The 20682-nt window shown below is 44.2% G+C and overlaps 2 protein-coding genes across 3 annotated transcripts in view; one reads left to right on the forward strand and one right to left on the reverse strand.

The window, feature by feature from the left end:
• Positions 1-6921: 6921 nt before the first annotated feature.
• On the forward strand, positions 6922-12408 carry LOC125435110 (hepcidin antimicrobial peptide). Its single transcript, XM_048501156.1, has 3 exons — positions 6922-8421; positions 10354-10431; positions 12108-12408. The coding sequence occupies exons 1-3, from the start codon at positions 8344-8346 to the stop codon at positions 12210-12212; spliced, it is 261 nt and encodes an 86-aa protein (XP_048357113.1). The 5' UTR covers positions 6922-8343; the 3' UTR covers positions 12213-12408.
• A 1400-nt stretch (positions 12409-13808) lies between these two features.
• Positions 13809-20682, reverse strand: part of LOC125435875 (myelin-associated glycoprotein-like) — a 31539-nt gene continuing 24665 nt past the window's right edge. For both annotated transcript variants that reach the window (XM_048502333.1, XM_048502332.1), the window contains exons 7-9: positions 19991-20090; positions 17005-17185; positions 13809-15092 (exon numbers count right to left, since the gene is read on the reverse strand). In XM_048502333.1, the coding sequence (XP_048358290.1) occupies positions 14946-15092; positions 17005-17185; positions 19991-20090 (428 nt within the window). In that variant the 3' untranslated portion in view covers positions 13809-14945. The remainder of the gene's footprint in view (positions 15093-17004; positions 17186-19990; positions 20091-20682) is intronic.

A 20682-nucleotide genomic window follows, 5' to 3' on the forward strand; every position in this document is an offset into this window, starting at 1 on the left:
TCCCCCATAAGAATATGTGGTGAAGAGAATGTCAAATTTCACCCCAACATCCTCCAGTATAAGGAGGAGCAGCAGTGGCGTAGGAGGTTAAGAGCTCGTGTATCTAATCTGGAGGAACAGGGTTTGATACCCAGCTCTGCCGCTTGAGTTGTGGAGGCTTATTTGGGGAATTCAGATTAGCCTGTGCATTCCCATACATGCCAGTTGGGTGACCTTGGGCTAGTCACAGCTTTCCGGAGCTCTCTCTGCCCCACCCACCTCACAGGGTGTTTGTTGTGAGGGGGGAAGGGCAAGGAGATTGTAAGCCCCTTTGAGTCTCCTATAGGAGAGAAAGGGGGGATATAAATCCAAACTCTATAACCCTGACCCGAATAGCACAGAAGATAAGAAGGTCAGCCATGGGTACTATTTGGATGGAAGACCACCAAGGAAATTCAGGGCTTCTACTTAGATACAGGCAATGGCAAACCACCTCTGAACATCTCTTGCCTTGAAAATCCTATGGGTTATCATAAGTTGGCTGCAGTTTGACAGCACTTTCTACCATCACCAGTATATTAACGAGTAATGAAGAGAAGAACAACTTGACACATGGTGGCCTGTGTAATAAATAAACGTAGATCCTAATTCCATTCAAAGTTTGCCCTCAACATTCCAGAATCATTCCCTTTCCAAGTGATCAAACCCATTTAAACATCTCCAGTAACCAAGCTATATCCCTTTTTCTGAATCACAACTGGATTCACTCTTAAGAACAAAAACTTGACGTTTCTGTTGGAAGCATAAGAGGAAAAACGATCTCGCTCCCTCAGAAAAACCTAACCTATCCCTGTGTCTCTGTGCGAGTTACTGTTCTAGGCAGCTGCTGAATCTCTGTAGCAGAGACTGAAGGATCGAGTCTTAATGATGTAGAGATGTGCCAGATTCCAGCACCACAGCATTGTGGTAACCTTTTCATTAGAAGCAAAAAATACCACAAGAGAATTAGCAAGGTGAATTTTCATCAGTCAAAGGCTTGGAGAGCAGGGAATATTGTGGATTTAATCAGAATAGTGCTGGATACAAAACCGAATTCAAATTGCATCCAAGTATAAAAAGCTAAGTATAATTTCCATCTCTTGGCAAAGATTTATGCCTAGTTTTAAAGGAAAGTAGGATTGAGCTTTTTTTAAAAAAACGTGATGGTTCTTCCTCTTAGCTCCTTCTAATCTAATGAAAACAACGTCTCCTTTAAAAAACGTCTGCAAGCTTATCTATTCTATCATAGCCTGAAACATCTTTTCCTTTCCCTGGCTCTGTTTATGTGTATACTGAACATTCAACATGGTGAGGAATTCTGTGGAACTAAAAAACTTTCTCACTGCATCAAGATATTTGCTTGGTTCCAGTGGAAAGGTGTCACACTGAATGTTGTTTTGGGATTTTGTTTTTTCATGGACCAAACCACAAACCTGCAATCCCAGAATTTGACACAGATAGATCTAACCAGTGGTGAGACTCAAATAATTTAACAACCAGTTCCGGTGGTGGGTTTCAAATAATTTAACAACTGGTTGTCTATGAGCACCATTTTAACAACTGGTTCTGCCGAAATGGTGCGAACCTGCTGAATTCCACCACTGGATCTAACAATTGGATCAGGCATGTTTATTGGGGATCTGAACCAAAGATAAAGATCTCAGCCGCAAAACATGTTTCCCTTACAGAACTGGAGTAAAATCCAGGAACCCCCCCCCCCCCATTCATCCAGGTTTTTAAACTGCTACATATATTCCCCCCCCCCCTCCCAATGTGGATGGATTTTTTTTAAGACAGGTTATTAGTATATCCAAATAGCCCTGAACTGATCTCTGAAAGAACTTGTTCACATAACAGGAACGCATATGGTTGCAGACAAATTATAACCCAGGCAACATATATTCTTTTTAAAAACTCTTTTTAAATTGAGAATTTTTGTTTATTTTGCACTTCTAGATACATACATAGAAAGATAAATAAGAGATCCCGAAACGTGTACTCTTAACACAGGACCTCAGATTTGTTTTACAAATAGGATAAAGTCTGTGTCTTTTTAAGTGGCTCAAGCCCAGTAATGTTAAGTATTAAATCATCAAATTCTTCAACCTGTGCTAAAACTGATTAAAAGGAAAATATTTGCACTCAAGTTCAGTAGTCAGAATGTTTGACTAGTATGCACGGGATCCAGGTTCAAATCCCTACCGTTAAATTCCTGGGAACTAGTCATCCCCCCACCCCCAGAACGGTTTAGTAAATAGATAAGTTCATTACAATGGGTTTTCTCCAGGGTTTTTTTAAAAAAAAAACCCTTTAAAATAATATGCATTTGAAAATAAACCTATGTGCAGTTCTATTCATTAGTTATGAAGATCTTCCCATAGGCTTGATTTCAAATTTCAGTAATTTCAAATTTCAAAATTCAGTGGTTACTGAAATTTCAAATTTTAGTCATTGCCTTAAGATGCAAGGGGCTGGGGGTTTGGACCCTCATGCACCAGCCAGTCTTAACTGGAGAATGTGATTTTCTAAAGTCAGGGCAAGTTTGTACCACTGGTAATTGTCCATTAACATTCACATAATTTCCTGGTGTCTATATATAGACATTAATTTCCATTTGCAATTCCAGTTGGAATTTTTACTCCAGATTATCTTCTGTAAGAATTTGAAAGAGATTTAAGATCCTCTCCCCCCCCACACACACAAAAAACCCCAGAACCAATGTGGCAAATGCTTGCAAACAAGAACTTTGTATGACTGTAGTCAACTAATAACTGAATAATATCTAATTGATTTTAAAAGTTTTGATAACTTTTGAGTGAAAAAGAAAAAAAAAACCTTACCTATTAATTCGCTTCATGTCTTTGATGAAGTGACAAACAGCGCTTTCCTGATTGTTCAATGAAATTAGAACGAAATATAAAATCCCTAAAACTGAATGGAATCTTGTTTTCACCAAGGACACAGTCATCTGGGGTGATACACAAATCACCAAAAATGTGTCAGTTCGGTGTTATCAACTCTTTGCTCCTGAGGGAATTGCGCAAAACAGCCGAGCTTGTTTTTCAGCAGCTGAAGAAAGGCGATACACTCTTGCGTGGAAAGAATGTCAACAAAATCCTCCACTTTTCCTTTTAGAGCCAAACATTATGGATGAGCAAAAACATACTTAATCAATAAACACCAACTGAGAAGTCTACATCAGTTACATAGGCAAAGAAAGTATTCAGTTAATGTGTGATCATTAGAAAAGCAAGTCAGATTAAAAATGTGCAATGAGAATGGATATTTCCTATCACAGATATTCAGAAATGTGAGAAGTTTTGCTTTGGAGAAAATTGATTTTACGGTAGATCTAATTGTGTTGATCGTTTGATACATAATTATATAGATTTAGAGTCTCCTTTTTGGCTGAAATTTTCCAAGTGGGGAAAAACCCTGTATTGTGGAAATGTTTAAACTAAAACTTCTTACTACAAACTCTGAATAATAAGCTATTTATCTGAATCTTATTTCCACACAGTCTTTTAAACCAAAAAAATGTTAAGGAATAAAGGTAAATATTCCTAAAAGGCAAACGATACTGTTTCTAAGCATCTTGGCTTAGCTCCAAAATTCAACTTTAGATGAACATGTTTTGAACTAGGATTTTCCCCCAAGCAATAACCCTACATTTAACATTCTATACTTCATCTTGCTTTTAAAAGCCATTTCATTTTCAGAAACATATTATTGTAAGAGGACTGCAATTTACAGCATTATGGACACTTTAATGTCAACCGCTCTGATTCTTTATCGAACGGTCATACGATCCACAAGATCGGTTTTTCACAGGGTGTAAGTAGGACAGCGCTGGGAAGAGGAGCTGAAAGTCTGGAAGAAAAGAGCATTGCTTTTCAAACCAAAAAAGGTGCTAAACAGCAGTTTCATTTAGTTACCAAAATGCCCTAAAGTGTTGTCCTTGACTGACACATTTTGAGCAGCGCTTATTCTTCACCTGAGTGTTTCATGACGATGTTCCCCAAACTACGTCAATCATTTTGAGCATTTCATCCCCTAAATAAACCTAATTTGTTGAGTTCCATTCAAAATCTGTTCCAGTTTGCTGGCCTGACAACCCCAATGAATGAATGACAGATCCCACGCAGCCATGTTGTAGAATTTTAATGCCATTTCATGTGTATTGGATTGTTCACATTAAAAAAAAAATCATGGTTGATTCGTATTGATAACATTTATAAACAAGTGTTCTGACACTGACCTGTGCTAGTTTTGTTTGGTTAAAGAACTAAATGAACATTTGAACACAAAAAAAACCCGAATCTTCATTATTCTATATCCATTTGGTTCACTTCTCCACTTATAAGAACTCTGGTAGCAGATTAAAAAAAAGATCTTTCTCTCCCCGAGATCCTCCACATTGCCAACCCTGAACTAGAAGGAAAATTAGTCCAACACAACGTAAACCAGATGTGGTTTGAATTCCGTGTGGCTCTTCTGTCACTGTGGCATAGACTTTCCTTTGGCACAGAGGTTATCTCATCAGTAACAGGATCAACAAGAAAATCTTTGCTCCCGTTTGCAAGCTGCAACATTCCAGGATTCAAATGTCGCTTTTGGGAATCCAGCTTTGGGAAATAAGTTTATTGTTTTTGTTTGAAAAGAACAACCTGTTATCTATGAACTTTAGCATGTTTTTTAAAAAAATATTTATTAATATGTTCTAACATTTCCCAACATACTGATTTTCCAAATCTTACTACTATTTGCTTTTAGAAATATCTATAGTTTAAAACATTTTGCAGGAGTAACGAAAAATTTCATTAGGAACAGATACATTTGAACTCTTAACAAATTCAGACTAGAAGAATTCAAACATCCCTCTTAAATGGGTTGTAACTTTAAGGAAGCTCCAGAATAAAGAATACAAAATCCATTTTCTCTCGCCCCTAACCTCATACACTTTCTATACTGGACACAAGAGATTACCTGATTTCAGTATGTTAGAAAGTTTTTGTTACCTTTAGAGCAGATTGAGTTGAAACTTGCAAAAACAATTATTACTCATTCTTTGGGGGGAAAACACTTGAACAAAACTATAGTTGGAGAAGGGACTTTACAAAATCACAAAGCAGAAATTTGACTTAAGGCAACCACATTTGCTGAAACTAAGCAATTCTTGTTGTGGTCAGCACATAAATGGGAAACCAGGAAATTATATCTATGCCTCCCTTGAGTTGCCTGAGGTGAGGAAGTAGGATAGAAATGTTAATAAATAATAGAATGTCTGTGGGCTACACGGAACCTCCAGGTGTAGAGGCAGTGTACCTGTGAAAACCTTCTTAAGGGGAAGGGTAGCTGCTTTCATGTCCTGAATGTGGACTTCCCAGGGGTATTTGGTTGACTGATATGTTGAATTAGATGCTGAGCTAGAAGCACTTTTGCTCTGATCCATCAACAAAATGTTAACGCAAATTCTGGGGTTTGTGCCTTTTAGAGTGGGGAATTAGGGTCAGGCCTTGCTTAGCAAGAGGAGGCAACCAAGATCTTTCTACCTGTCTTATGGTAGGTTTTTCTCTATAGAAATCTGCAGAAGTCGGGAATAAAGATTAACAAATTTTATAAAGTAAATGATCAAAATTACACCCAGACAAATGATAAAAATGCAGACACACAAAGAGTATTCACACAGTTCTTGGATTTAGAAAGTTGTGAGGGGAAAGGTCTGGAATAGATCAGGGCATTGTGGGGGAAAGAGTCAGGGTGAAAACAGCTAGCACACAGCATAACTGAACCAAAAGGTGGTCCAAAAAACACCAGGCGCTATTTGTAAGGTGTGCAGCTAATTTATAGGAAAAATCAGGCCTTCTAGCTATGCTAAGAGAGCTAACTTTCCCAGAAACTAACCTTCCCAATGGAGAACAAAAGATGGATACTTAGGCTTGTTCCAGAGGAGAACAATAGGTGGACACTTAGGTTTAACATCCCAAGCCTGGGGAGCATTCAAATATTAATTTTAGGGTGAAACGGATACAGTCCCAGGATAATGCTAATGCCATGAAGGTGGTCTTTTCTAGCAGTTAGTCAGGAAAATTGGGTTTAGTGCATTTGAAGAATGTCTGAAAGGAAGTTCTGATTGTGTTAGGTTGTCTGCTATCTGCATAACCTTTATTACTGGAGACAGGTGTGTGGGAATCAAGGTGTGGGAATCAACTGGTCTTTCCCAGGCTCAAAGCTTTGTATTTTCCTAATTGCTTTAGGAAAGGTGAGACTGGCTATTTGCACGTCAGTGTTGGCAGGAGGCAGGTTCTTTTCCCTTTTGGTATTACAAAGGCCCTTTCCGCACGGGCCAAAAACGGTGGCCTGGGGACGGCAAAAATGCCGTCCCCAGGCCGCCGCCCTCACAGGCGGCGCTGCTGAAACGCAGCAGGGCCGACCTGGCTCCCCTTCCCCTCCCTCAGGGTGGCGTCAGGCCGCCCTCAAAAACACCCATTTAAAGGGTAGTTTTTAAGTAAACAGCGTGTTCCTGGCGGCGCGGTGCGAACAGCACCACCGGGAACACGCTGTTTCCCCATCCCTCTCTCACATACCTCGTCGCCATCGTCGCCCTGCTGTCCTCCTAAGACCCTCCCTCGCTGTCCTCCGACCCCTGGAGGTCGGAGGGCAGTGTGGGCAGGGCTTAGGAGGCCAGCAGGGCGATGACAGCGACGAGGTAAGTGAGAGAGGGACGGGGAAGAGGCGGCTCCGCACGGAGCCGCCTCTCCTGCGCCGGCCTCTGCTGGGGCCGCTTGCACGCTTGCGTGCGAACGGCCTCCACCCCCACGCCGGCAGAATTCTTTCCGGTGTGAGGACGCATAGAGGCCCATGCAGAAAGGGCCAAAGCCAATGCAGAGGATGGCATTCATCTAGACACTGTCCTGATAGGTACCTCTAAGGCTGGTAGGACAGGTAGAGACTCTGTGTTGTTAAAAACAGCCCCCACCCATCCCATCATGGGGCTAGGTGGTAATACTAATGCTCATCTTCTATTGATGTTCTTTTTAATGCAGTTATTGGTTTTTGAGGCTTTCCCCAGTGAACAGCACATGTAAGAAAAATGCATCATGACTTGGTTCCTTGAATTAAATTGCTTTTGCAGCCTCCCAAAGTCATTTAAAACACAAACCTGGGGGTTCCTCATTATCTTCAACAACAAAATGTGAAAAGGTAATTCATTTGTAAATTTATTATTAAAAAAAACCCTAAAACCAAGCCATTAAAAACCTGGAAGCAAAGTAACCCTTGATGATTAAAGGATGCAGCTATTTGCAATTTGCAGCACCATCTGAAGAACACATTCCTGGTCGTAATTAGACTAGAGTACAATTCTGACTTGTTTAGGATGACTCTCTTGATCTCTACAGAGTTGCAGGCCCCTTCCCCTTGAATCCATTTGCAAAGATAGAGTAAATAAATATTCACTGAATGATTGTACTGGTAGTGGCCCTAGCTCTGCGCCAGCCAGGTCTAGCCCTTTCGTTCTAGAGCTGGAATAAAATTGGATTAAAAACTATCAAAGTGTAAGATTCTAGGTGCAAAATCTAGGTGCACTTTGTATACGAGTCCTTCCAAGTTCTGTAACCAAGCAAAATCTGATCCACATTTAGTGATGGAACTATATCCTCATTTCTGGGCATCCCCCAGGAACTACGGGATTTCTCCCCTCCTGGTCCTAACAAATTTGTTTCTTAAACTGGTCAAACTTGGTTTGCTTGCAGACTGGAAAAAGAGTTGCAAAACATGGGAGATTTCTACTCCGTAAGAGTTCTTTTCTTAATTGCAGGGTTTTTTTAAAAAAAAAAAATGTCTCAGGTCACAAAATTACAGTAAATATTTTGAAATGTTCGGGGAAACCCCAGAAAGGATTAACAATTAAAAACCACAAAAGAATGTACTGAACCGTATTATCCTTCCTTCCAAACATCTGACTTTCTTCATTCATTTCCCGTATGCGGCATTTGGGGATATAGTGTAAAGCCTAATAGAGGGATCTGAATTGACATCCATTGGGAAATCTGGGCCGTTTTCCATGTATGTTTGAAGAATATCAGTTCTACAAACGCCATCAGACTATTGACCTGTTTGTTCAAGGGTTATCTTTCCAAAACGTGTTCTTTGTTGGATCACAGTGGATTGGCCACTTCCAACCTAGGGAGGGACTCTCCGGTCTATAAAATTGGGCCTCTTGTTCACTCGAGAATCACAGAACCTCCCCAGACTGAGACTGAGAACAGAACTGCCCGAAAAAGGACACAAAACCCAAGCCAAGGCTAGCCACAGGAAAGGACCATGAAGCTTCAGTTTATCTGTTTGATCTTTCTTCTTCTCAGCATGACCACTCGAAGCCTTTGTGCCTTCACAATTCAGGTGAGAAGAAATTAGGAATGTCAGAATCTTCTTAAGAGCAGGAATGCCGGTTCATTTCCAGATCAGTTCCTTCAGAGGGTGGACTCTGGGACACTGCCCATCCCTGAGGTCCCCGTCTGCCCCAGGCTCCATCCCCAAATCTTCAGGAGTACCCAACCTGGATCTGGCAACCCTGCCCCCCAACCCAGAGGTGGGATCCAGCAGGTTCTCACCAGTTCCCGAGAGTGGGTTACTAATTATTTGTGTGTGCTGAGAGGGGGTTACAAATTGGGTCTGCTTTTCCGTTAGAAATTCCATTAGGTCCAAAAATCATGAAGTCCTGTTGTTTCCCATGTGGCTGGTTAGCGAAGGTAGAAAATGGGATAATTCTCCCTGTTGGGCTGTTTTAAAAACATGTTTTAGAAATATGGTAAAGTTCCTTGTTTAAGGAAAGTATCCTTCTTTTGATTTCTAGAAACAAAATTAAGTATTTGAAAGTATTAAGTATTTGACAGGCAGTCGATTAGAGGAGAAGTAGTTGTTTCTGTTGGCAGTAGACGATAGGACTTGCTATAATGAGTTTAAATTATGGACAGAAAGATACCAGCTGGAAATTGAGAACTTTTTTTTTTACAGCAATAGTTTTTTACAATAACAGAGAAATTATTAATGCCCCGCCCCCAGAATGCCCGGCCACGCCCCCATCATGCCCCGCCCAACCCCATTGGTGCTACGCCACTGTTTGAATCCCACCACCATGGGAACCTGTTACTAAAAATTTTGGATCCCACCACTGCCCCAAACCCACCAGCAGCCAGGAGAGACCTGGCAACCCCCCTTAAGAGTCATAGCCAAGCTTGGGAGAGACCTGGCAACCCTCCTTAAGAGTCATAGCCAAGCTTGGATGGCCAGAAGTCCCCATTTTTCTCAGAGGACACAGGCCTCTATTTCTGCTTGTGTTCAGTCAAATTGGCTAAATTAACTGTAGAAGCTGAGTTCCTGAGCTGCCATGGGCCGCTTGGAGCTCCCTGCAGGTAGAAGAAGGACGTCTTAAGCTAACTGGGCTGGTTTTTTTGGGGGGGGGGGGATTAGAGATGATGAGCCCTTAGAAGGGGAAAGGTGGACCTTGCAGATATCTCCATTCACAGTTAGTGCTTCGATAGCTGATACTGTGGAGAGCTGCACTTCTAGTTATGGTTGCCAACTCTGGGTTGGGAAATACCTGGAGACCTTGGGGGTGGAGTCTAAGGAAAATGGGGTTTGGGGAGGTATATACCGAGTTATATACTGAGTTATTACATTGGTCATTCGACTCGCTAACTGTAGAGCTTCCATTATATCTTCTTTCTGTGGAAAGTTGGAGTGAAAAAGTACTCCCAGATATCAAAATTGTTTAACTTGCTCTAATTTTTGCCCATTGATTTCCCCTACTGGTGCCCCATAACTCATGTAATGTAGGAAAACAGAAGACCCATGAAAGAGATCGGATCACATGGGAAAACCGCTCAAAATAATGTAACTCTCCACCCTCTGGCTTGGTCACAGCAAAGATTCTGGTTCTTTCATCGCATAAGAACAGTAACCCTATCTTCTCCTGTAATGTGAGAATCAGAAACCATTGGTAGCAGGGTTTGAGTTGCTGCATAGTCTCAAATGCAATGCAACGAACACATGTCAAAAAAGGGGGTTAAATTCAAGACTACCAGAGCCAACGAAAAAGCCACTGTGGAGATTTGGAAAAAGATACACTGCATTGCTGCCTGGTTTAGTGAAACCTATTTTACACACACACACACACACACACACACACACACACACACACACACACACACACACACACACACACACACACACACCCACCCACCCACCCACCCCCGTGGAAACCTTTGTAAGATTTCCCCCATCTAAAATAGAGGAACTAAAGCAGGCCTCTGTGTTTCTCTCTGTTGACAGACACAAGTCAAGAAAGACCTTGCCAGTTCGGAAATGCACCATATAGAAAATGGCATGACGGAGACTTCTGGCATGCAGGTAGGACTGGGGGTGGCTTGAAATATTCCAGTGTGGAAGGGGTGGGTGCAGAGGTGGGATCCAGCAGGTTCTCACAGGTTCCCGAGAGTAGGTTACTAATTATTTGTGTGTGCCGAGAGGGGGTTACTAATTGGTGATTTTGCCACGTGATTTTTGCCTTAGTGACGCCCCTCCTCTCAGCAGTAGCGCACAGAACTTGAAGCAGTCTAGCAGGAGGTGCACCGGCGTGTGTGGCAGCCTGCGCCTACGTACATTCGTTTCCTGCCCAAGGACCGGCACAGCGGCTGTGTCCTTGCCACAGCCCTGCCCAGGAATGCCCCGCCCCTGGAATGCCCGGCCATGTCCCCGCCGTGCCCCGCCCAGCCCCATTGGCGCTACGCTACAGTTTGAATTCCACCACCATGGGAACCTGTTACTAAAATTTTTGGATCCCACCACTGGGTGGGTGGAATGTGGTATTGGAAGAAATGGATACTGGAAGAATGTATGTTTGCTGTCTTGGGAAGGGAATTCTCCAAGTTTCTGTTGTTCATCTGATGGTATCATGGTACTAAAATGGCAAGGGAGAGTTTGACTCAGGCCCCTTCCACACATGCAGAATAATGCACTTTCAATCCACTTCCACAGTTGTTTGCAAGTGGATTTTGCTGTTCCGCACAGCTGCAAAGCGCATTGAAACTGGATTGAAAGTGCATTATTCTGCATGTGCGGAAGGGGCCTGAGAGTAGCATCTCCTGCCTGTTAATTCTTCATGGAAACACCTTTGTTGCTCTTCACATGTTTAGAGGCACCAAGATGCTAAGTTTATTTTCAAGCAGCAAGAGAATGACCCATTAGGCCAGTTCAGGTTTTCTTGGCCTGAGACAGACAATCATAGCATCACATAGTTCTTGGAATGCTCCATGCAATGCCAAATTTTCAGTGTTGCATCAATAATCAAGGATGGCCCCATTCCCCATGAAGTGCGCCCTTTTTTGGCAACTGAGACCATGGGGCAGGTGTGACTCTAGTATAAGGTGACCAGATTGTCACCTTTGTAAACTGGGGCCCGGGCGGGGGGCTGCACATGCGCGCGCAGCCGCAGGAGCGCACTGCCTTCTGGGGCGCTCCCGTTTCCTGCCTTGTGACAGGGCAGGAAAAGGGGAGCGCCCCAGAAGGCAGTGCGGCAGCCTTCCAAAAATCGGGACGGTTCAAAAAACCCGCAGGACACGGGACAAATTGTTTTAAGGCGGGACTGTCCCGCCAAAAGTGGGACGTCTGGTCACCATACTCTAGTATATCTATGCTTATATGTGCTTCCCACACTTCACATCCAAGCCCTGTCCCAATCTCAAAGGGCTCTCTCGTTGGTAGTAGCCAAGTCAGTGTGGCATCACATCACTACTGAGCTCCCTCCCAGCCCTAAACTCTGCCATCTCCAGGAGTTCCCCAACCCAGAGTTGGCAACCATAGTTGTCCGCATCTCCGAAGTTCAAGATACAACCTGTCTGCCATTTGGGGCCTGAAAAATTCGAGTCTCCCTTCTGAGAGAAAATTAGTGACTGCTCATGATTTCATTACATTGTCTGTTCCGCCAGTTTCTGATTGCTGTTCTGTGTGGCCTGTGATGGTTGTAAGCTCTTTATCCGGGACAAGCAGGATCCAAATGGTTCAAAGCTTTCCTTTTCCCGTCACAGGCGTTGCTACGGAGGTCAAAGCGCTTCAACAGTCACTTCCCCATTTGTACCTATTGCTGCAACTGCTGTAGTAACAAGAAATGTGGTTTCTGCTGCCGAACGTAAAGAGAGCGAAGTCTTCAATGGATAATGGTGCATCGTGGGACAGCTTCCCATTCCAGCACCACACACACACCAGACTCACCGCACAGCCCCCAAAAGCTGCTCCCCTTTTCCTTCCAAGCCTCCTTATTTATTTCTTCAGCAGTGTTTCACTTCGTATTTTTTTTTTGTAACTTGGCATTAAAATGTTTTTACCTCATGAATGTCACTGTGAGTTTCCAATTACCCTGTTTCCCCGAATATAAGACATCCCCTGAAAATAAGATGTAGCAGAGGTTTTGCTGAAGTGCGAAATATAAGGCATCCCCCGAAAGTAAGACGTAGCAAAGTTTTTGTTTGGAAGCATGCCCGACGAACAGAACACAGAAAAATAAGATATCCCCTGAAAATAAGACATAGTGCATCTTTGGGAGCAAAAATTAATATAAGACACTGTCTTATTTTTGGGGAAACACGGTAGCAGCATTTTAAAGTGGGATCCTTTTAATGGTTTTTTTCCTGTTTATACCCTCCTTTCTCACCAATGGGAGAAAGTTTACATTGTTCTCCAGTCTTTTAATAGCAACCCTGTAAGTAGGGTAGGCTGAGAATGTGTGACTGACCCAAAGTCACCCACCAAACTTCCAGGGTGAGCCAGCATAGCATGGTGGCTAGAGAGTCAAGCTAGGATCCTGGAAGATTTGGGTTCAAATTCCTACTCTACTCTGGAAGTTTGCTGGGTGATCTTGGCTCTTGGGTCAGTCACATATTCAGCCTGATCTACCTCACAGGTTTGCTGCTAGAAAACAAAGCAGAGGGAAATGATATTATCAGCTGCTTTGGAGAGAAAAGCAAGATATAAATAAATAAAAAGAGAGATTGCTGCCCTTGCTGCACAAACCAAACAAAATGTTTTAAAGCAAGAAATAAAATGTTTTCTCCAGGATTTCCACATGGTTTTTAGCCCAAAATGTTTTATTTCCTGTCTCAAAATGTTTTATTTGGATGCTGTTCCCAAGCAATCTTTTTCTGAAAACAGTTTTCTGGAAACATTTCTTTTGTGGAACCATTTTCACTTGCTGTGTGGATCTCTTCAAAACATTTCCCATTCCGCTCTGTGATTCCCAGACTTCTTCATTAGCATCATTTTGTGAGCTCACACTGGCAGTCTTGTGCTATATTTCCATCATTTACAATTTTTTGCCAGGGTAGGGTGTTGTTTCTACGTAGCTACATAGCTACATAGCATTGAATCTACAGATCTGTTAAAAGAAACAAATATGGAACGACCACAAAATGGTGGCCAGAAAACGTTTTTGAGGTTTGAATCCATATAAATGGAGGGTTTCGCAAACGTTTGCAAAATGTTTGCATGGATAGAGTCTTTGTCGAACAAATCGAGTAGCTAGGGTCTGTGTGTGGATAGGGTCTTTGTCGTACAAATTGAGGCAGTATGAACATACAGGCATTAGAAAGAGTATAAAGCTGGTAACCTCTCCAATGTGCGCAACTGTTTTGTATAATTTCCCACAATCAGGCTTCAGTACTAACCTCCTGCCTCCCCGCACTCTCAAACTCCAAACTGATCACAGTAACAAAAGCAACAGGATGTCTTGAAAGTACAAAAATAGAGACATATACTTTACAAGGCGTGACAGTACAATCCACCGATACAATAGGCTCAGCACAGTATGAAAGAGCTCTATCTTGGAGGGAAGGGGATTAAATAACTCACCTCCATTCAGCGGACAATCTGGGGAGTTAGTTTATTCCCTTGCGCTACGGAAATCCGAGGGTCAGGATCATTATATAGGGTTGCCAGCTCTGGGTTGGCAAATACTTTGAGATTTTTAGAGTGGAGCATTAAGATGGTGCGATTTGGGGAGGGGAGAAACTTCAGTGGGGAATAAATGCCATACAGTCCACCTTCCAAAACAGCCATTTCCTTCAGGTGAGCTGATCTTTGTCACCTGGAGATCAGAGGAAACTGCAGGAGATTTCTAAACAGTACCTGGTGGATGGCAACCCAAAGAATCCAGAATATTTCCTCCAGAAGGAAGTCCGAAGGAGGTAGTGCCATAATCCCACCCCGCAGTTTTGAAATCCAGGGTTCTACCTCTGTAATCATAACTGTCTACTGTCAAACCTCAACTGACTCATGGCAACTTTAGAATTTGGGGTTTGCAGTTGCCTTTCTCTGCATAACAATCCATCTTCCTCCGAGGTCTCCCATCCAAGCACTAACCGTGGTTGACCCTGCTTAGCTTCCAAGCTCCGAATAGCCTAGTCAGGGATATTCAGACAGTTCTAACTCTATAATATGCCCCCAATATAGCAGGAAGTAACACTAATATTTCCCACAACAAGGAGTCCCTAGGGATTGTACTAAGCGTACTTTGCTGAGAATTCTGGAAGGCAACATTTACCATGTAGATCGAGGGGGGTTTGGCGGGGCGGGGGGCGTGTTAGTCTGCAGTAGTAGAATAGTAGTAGAATAACGTTTGAGTCCTGTAGCACCTTGAAAACCAGAGTAATTTTTCCAGAGCATAAGTGGACATGAGTCATAGCTCACTTACGAGCTTTGACTCACAAAAGCTTTACCAATTGGCAACTGTGCAAGGTTATTTATATAGGTGTCTTAACTACATACCCCCTCGTGCCTCTCTGTCTCCCCGCCATTCCCACCAGTTGCTCTAGCTACTAATATTTCTAGTTCTGGAAGCACTTGAAAAATAGAAACGCGCGGGATGTCTCGGATCAGACGTTGGAGTAGATCTGGTCAGTCCCCGAAGCCGCCTGCCAGTTGCCCGTGTTCCCAAAATTCCCCAGAGTCCCCATCGCCACTACGTTCTCATAATCTTCGTCTTTGCTTTCCATGGTCTCGTAGGCTTCTGTGGATGAGTCCTAAGTGAGGAACAAGACAGGCGGTTATACGCTTTGAGAAATGTTCTTGAGAAACACAGAAAAATGCTGGAGCAAAATAAATGAATGAAATGCATTTGAAGACCACTGGTCCCTCTAGCTTGGGGGTCCCCAATCTTTTAGAACCTGTGAGCACCTGTGGAATTCAGACAGCTGCAGGAAGTGGAGCCGACTACAAAACAGGTGCCCCAGCTTAGCTTCAGTCTTGCAGTGAAAAGCCTTGCACTGTTGCGGAATCTGCGACCCAGCTTAGTCGATCAAATTGCCATTGGCCAATGGGAAGCCTCACTGGGCAAAATTGCCATTGGCCAATTGGAAGCCTCACTGGGCAAAAGCTCCGCTCTGCTCCGACGACTTTCTAAAATACTTGGCAGGTGACAGAAAAGGTATCAGTGGGTATCATGAGTGCCCGCCTGCACCATGTTGGGGACCTCTGCTCTGGCTTATGGCCTGCTTTCAGCAGCAGTGGGTTTCCAGACTCTCAGGCGTAGAACAGCCCCACGATTCTACCACCTGAGATTTTCAAGTGGAGATGCCAACGCTTCAACCTGGGGCTTTGTTATGGTCTATCACAGAGCTGGTTAATTGCTCTAAGAGAGGGAAGGCTAATTTCTATTTTACACTGGGCTCAAAAGAACACAGGAAGAACCTTGCTGGATCAGACCAGTAGCTCATCTAGTTCACAGTGGAGAACCAGTTGTGAGCCAAGAAAGAGGCCATAGAGATGAAGGGCTTCCCTTGACATTTCCTCCTAGCACTGATATTCGGAGGATCGCTTGGTGTGAAAGCAGAGGTTTCCTCTAGTCTCCATGGTTATGGTTTACGGATTTCTCCTCCATGAATCCATTAACGTTCCTTTTAATGCCATCTGTACCAATGGCCCTCACTATGTCCTCTGAATCCCACAATATCATTACTCACTGAATGATGAAGCACTTCCGTTTCTCCATCCTGAATTAGTTACCCACCAAATTCGGCCAGCGTGGTGCAGTGGTTAAGAGCAGCAGACTCTAATCTTGAGAACTGAATCCAATGCCCCATTCCTCCACCTGAGTGGCAGACTCTCATCGGGTGGGCTGGATTTGTTTCCCCGTTCCTACACATGAACCCTGCTGGGTGACCTTGGGCTCGATGCAGTTTTCTCAGGACTCTCTCAGCCCTACCTACCTCACAAGGCGCCTATTGTAGAGTGGGGAGGGAAAACTTTGGAAGTCCTTATGGTAGGAAAAAGTGGGGTATCAAAACCAACTCTTCTTCTTCACTGGGTGCCCCCCAGAGGTGGGATCTAGCAGGTTCTCACAGGTTCCCGAGAGTAGGTTACTAATTATTTGTGTGTGCCGAGAGGGGGTTACTAATTGGTGATTTTGCCACATGATTTTTGCCTTAGTTACGCCCCTCCTCTCAGCAGTAGCGCACAGAACTTGAAGCAGTCTAGCAGGAGGTTCACTGGCATGCGTGGTAGCCTGCGCCTGCATGCATTCATTTCCCACCCAAGGACTGGCGCAGCGGCTGCGTCCTTGCCACAGCCCTGCCCAGGAATGCCCCACCCACGGAATGCCTGGCCACACCCCCGTTTTGTTGCCCCGCCCAGCCCCATTGGCGCTATGCCACAGTTTGAATCCCACCACCATGGGAATCTGTTACTAAATTTTTTGGATCCCACCACTGGTGCCCCCCAATAATGTTCTAATACCATAGAAAAAGGAAAAGAATTTCCCCATATCCTCTTTCTTGACCCCATGTATAACTTCATAACAACCCCCTCCCCTTTAGAAAGAATAGCCAGACAGTGATCACCAATGACCGACACAGTAGAGTGGATATTTAACCCAGATCTCCACAGTTAAAGTCCAGGGCTTTAACCATTATACCACACTGTTCAAAGGCTGCCTACATTGTAAGTAGCTGGGCTCCTTCCTGCTGTTGACTTGCTGTACATGTTGACTTGCTCTTCCTTCTCAGAGTTGGACGGCTTTTCTTCTTTAAGAGATACCTTTTGCTCTGTATTTCCATCATTGACATACAGTGTTGGGTCATCCTCTTCTTCCTCCTCCTGTCCTTCTGCTGTCTCTTTCCTAGCATGAACAGGAGAGTGTGTATGATCATTCACCAAATGAACAGAAATGAAGAGACTACATTGGCCTGCTTTGGTGCCTAGGAACAGGGATTTGACCTGCAGGAATCTGTGGCAGAAGTTTTTCAGGGCATGGAAATGAAATATGATTTAATACCCGAGTTCCCAACCTTGTTGAGACTGTGGGCACTCTTGGAATTTTGAGATACCACACAAAATGGCTGCCACGGGGGCTAAGGCCAATTAAAAAATGGCTGCCACAGAAAGGTAGGACCATTTTGAAGATACTGGAAGGTTCCAAGCCAAGCATCCTCCTACGAATGAGGCAGCTGTTTCCAAAGGGGTGCCTCGTGAAGACACAAATGGGATGCCTGCTGGGATACTCTGAACCAGTGATGGGATTCAAATAATTTAACAACTGGTTGTTTACAAGTACCATTTTAACAACTGGATCTGCCAAAGTGGTACGAACCTGCTGAATCCCACCACTGCTCTGAACCATAGTGTTACCATCAACTTTGGCTCGTGTTCAAGGTTCTGGTGTTACCCTTTAAGGTAAGGTGACCAGATAGTCACCTTTGTGAACTGGGACAGGGGGTAGGCGACTGCGCGCATGTGCGCGCGCGCTCAGCTGCAGGAGCGCACTGCCTTCTGGGGCTTGCCGTTTCCCGCCCTGGGCAAGCCCCAGAAGGCCATGCTCCTGAGGCCGTGTGCGCGGGAGGCTGCCGCACTGCCTTGCGCCCCAGAAGGCAGTGCGGCAGCCTCCCAAAAATCGGGACAATTGAAATAACCCGCGGGACGCGGGACAAATTTTTTGACGGCGGGACTGTCCCGCCAAAAGCGGGACGTCTGGTCAGCCTGCTTTAAGGCCCTGAGTGACCTGGAACTGTCATACCTGTGGGACCACATCTCCCCATACTGCCCATGGAGGACCCTTTGGTCCTCAGTGAGTAATCTTCTGGTGGTCCCCAGCCCCAAGGATACACGGCTGGCTTCTACTATAGCAAAGGTCTTTACAGCTCTTGCTCCAACTTGGTGGAATGTGTTCTCTGTGGAAAACAGAATTCTATGGGACATTTACTAATCCCGCAGAGCCTGCAAGATCATGTTGTTCCACAGAGCAAACAACTAAAGCCAATAAAAATCTATGCAATCATATCGCTCCTTCTGTCGTCCAAATAAGATTGATAAGACTGGCAGAATTTGATCTGGTATGGGCAGTGTGATATTGCTTAAATCACCATCTGGGGCTTAACAATCAATGTTGAAACTTGGTGTTTTATTTATGAGTTGCTTGAATTATGAATTGATCTAAATGCATTTTCATGTGTTTTAGCTGCCCTGAGGCCAGGGAGGGCGGGATATCAAATAAAAATAAAAGTAAGTAAATAAATGCCATCCTCCAGGTGGGCAGGGAGAGCTTCCATAATTACAAATGATCTCCAGAGGACAGAAATCAATTCCCTCTGAGAAAACGGCCTCTTTGGAAGGTGAACTATATGGCAGTATGCCCTGTTAAAAGTTCCTCCCCAGACACTAGCCTCAAATCTCCAGGAATTTTCCAACCCAGAGTTGGCAAATCTATGTGAACTCGCCTGCTACTTCAGTGGGGTGGAAGAAGGCAAGGATTGGTTCTTTGTTTTGGGGAAGAGATGTTTTGTGGGGAAAGGACGTGTGTGCCAGGAAACATGTCAGCGGGCACCATGTTGGGGATCGCTTACAAGCTACAACAGTTCCATGAGGTAGGTCATTGTTGCCACTTTATTGCATGCTAGGAGGGGTAAAAGCTGAGAAAATGTTGCTTGCATGAGGCCAGGTGGTGAATTTGTGGGGAGGGCGGAAGCTGGCCTGCAGGGAGTCTGGGAGGGTGGGTTGCCACTACCTCTGCCCACCACAGAGTCCTGCCCCCCCCCCACATCCCTGCAGGCCAACTCCTGCTCTTCCCAGAGCCTGGGGAGGGCAGCAGCCAGCCTGCAGGGAGACCAGGAGGGCGGGATGCCACACCATGCAGCTCAGGCACATGCAGAGGTGGGATCCAGCAAGTTCTCACCAGTTCCCAAGAGGGGGTTACTAATTATTTGTTTGTGCCGAGAGGGGGTTACTAATTGGGTCCGCTTTTCCGTTAGAAATTCCATTAGGTCCAAAAATCATAAAGTCCTGTTGTTTCCTATGTGGCTGGTTAGCGAAGGTAGAAAACGGGATCATTCTCCCTGTTGGGCTGTTTTAAAAACATGTTTGAGAAATGTGGTCAAGTTCCTGGTTTAAGGAAAGTATCCTTCTTTTGATTTCTAGAAACAAAATTAAGTATTTGAAAGTATTAAGTATTTGACAGGCAGTCAATTAGAGGAGAAGTAGTTGTTTCTGTTGGCAGTAGACGATAGGACTTGCTATAATGAGTTTAAATTATGGACAGAAAGATACCGGCTGGAAATTAGGAACTTTTTTTTTAAGGTAAGAGTTTTTTACAGTTACAGAGAAATTATTAATGCCCCGCCCCTGGAATGCCCGGCCACGCCCCCATCATGCCCCGCCCATCCCCATTGGCGCTTCGCCACTGTTTGAATCCCACCACCATGGGAACCTGTTACTAAAATTTTTGGATCCCACCACTGGGCGTATGCCGTTTCATCACATGGGGGCTAATGTCCCCATTAGCGGTACCTCACAGGTGGCAGGAATAAGACTTGAACCCAGAGCTGCCTGCTTTGCAGCTTGGCCTGCACTAACTAACCTTACAGGTTAAAACAAATCAGCCTCCAGTGGGAAATAGGCTTGATGTGGATTGGTTCAGCTGTGACTTTCTCACCTGGTCTTTACCACTTTGAAGATCACAATCCCTAGCAAGGTAAAGAGGAGGAGGCCCCCAGCTGCAGCCCCACATGCTATGAATAGCAGGATAGACTGGCCTGAGAGAGAGAGAGAGAGAGGTCACATTTGCTTTAAAAGGCTAACAATACTGGTTAACTGCGTTGCCAATTGGCCAAGAAAGAACCTGGTATGCGCCTGTGTCTTTAAGAGCAGTTTGTCCTTTGTAAGCTTATCTCTGTGGCATGAAAATCCGCTTTACGTGCAGCCCCCTGAGATCAAGCTACTGTTAAAGCCACAGCAGCAAAGGTAAGTGAAAAAAGTTGGCAGTGCTATATGAAAATGGCCTGCTTATATTTAGAATGAGGGATTTTGATGTTCAACATCTGACATGATTTTCAAAGACATTTTTTCGATAGATGAAGGGAGCAGTGAGTCTTGAGAGCTTATACCCTGAAAATCTTGTTGGTATCTGCTCCTGGACTCGAATCCAGATCTTCTGCTTGAGGTGCACAAGACTATGGTCTAGAAATAGTGTGATAGACAGTTTCTACAAGTTGGTGCTCGGTTTGTTTTGTTGGAACTTTTTATCCATTCATTTATTTAGATATTTACAGCTGAGTGTTCTCCCCAATGGGAACCACTGCATCATCTTGCGACATTCTCCTCTCCTCCATTTTATCCTCACAACAG

The sequence above is a fragment of the Sphaerodactylus townsendi genome, linkage group LG06, assembly GCF_021028975.2.
Source record: "Sphaerodactylus townsendi isolate TG3544 linkage group LG06, MPM_Stown_v2.3, whole genome shotgun sequence".
Lineage (NCBI taxonomy): Eukaryota > Metazoa > Chordata > Lepidosauria > Squamata > Sphaerodactylidae > Sphaerodactylus > Sphaerodactylus townsendi.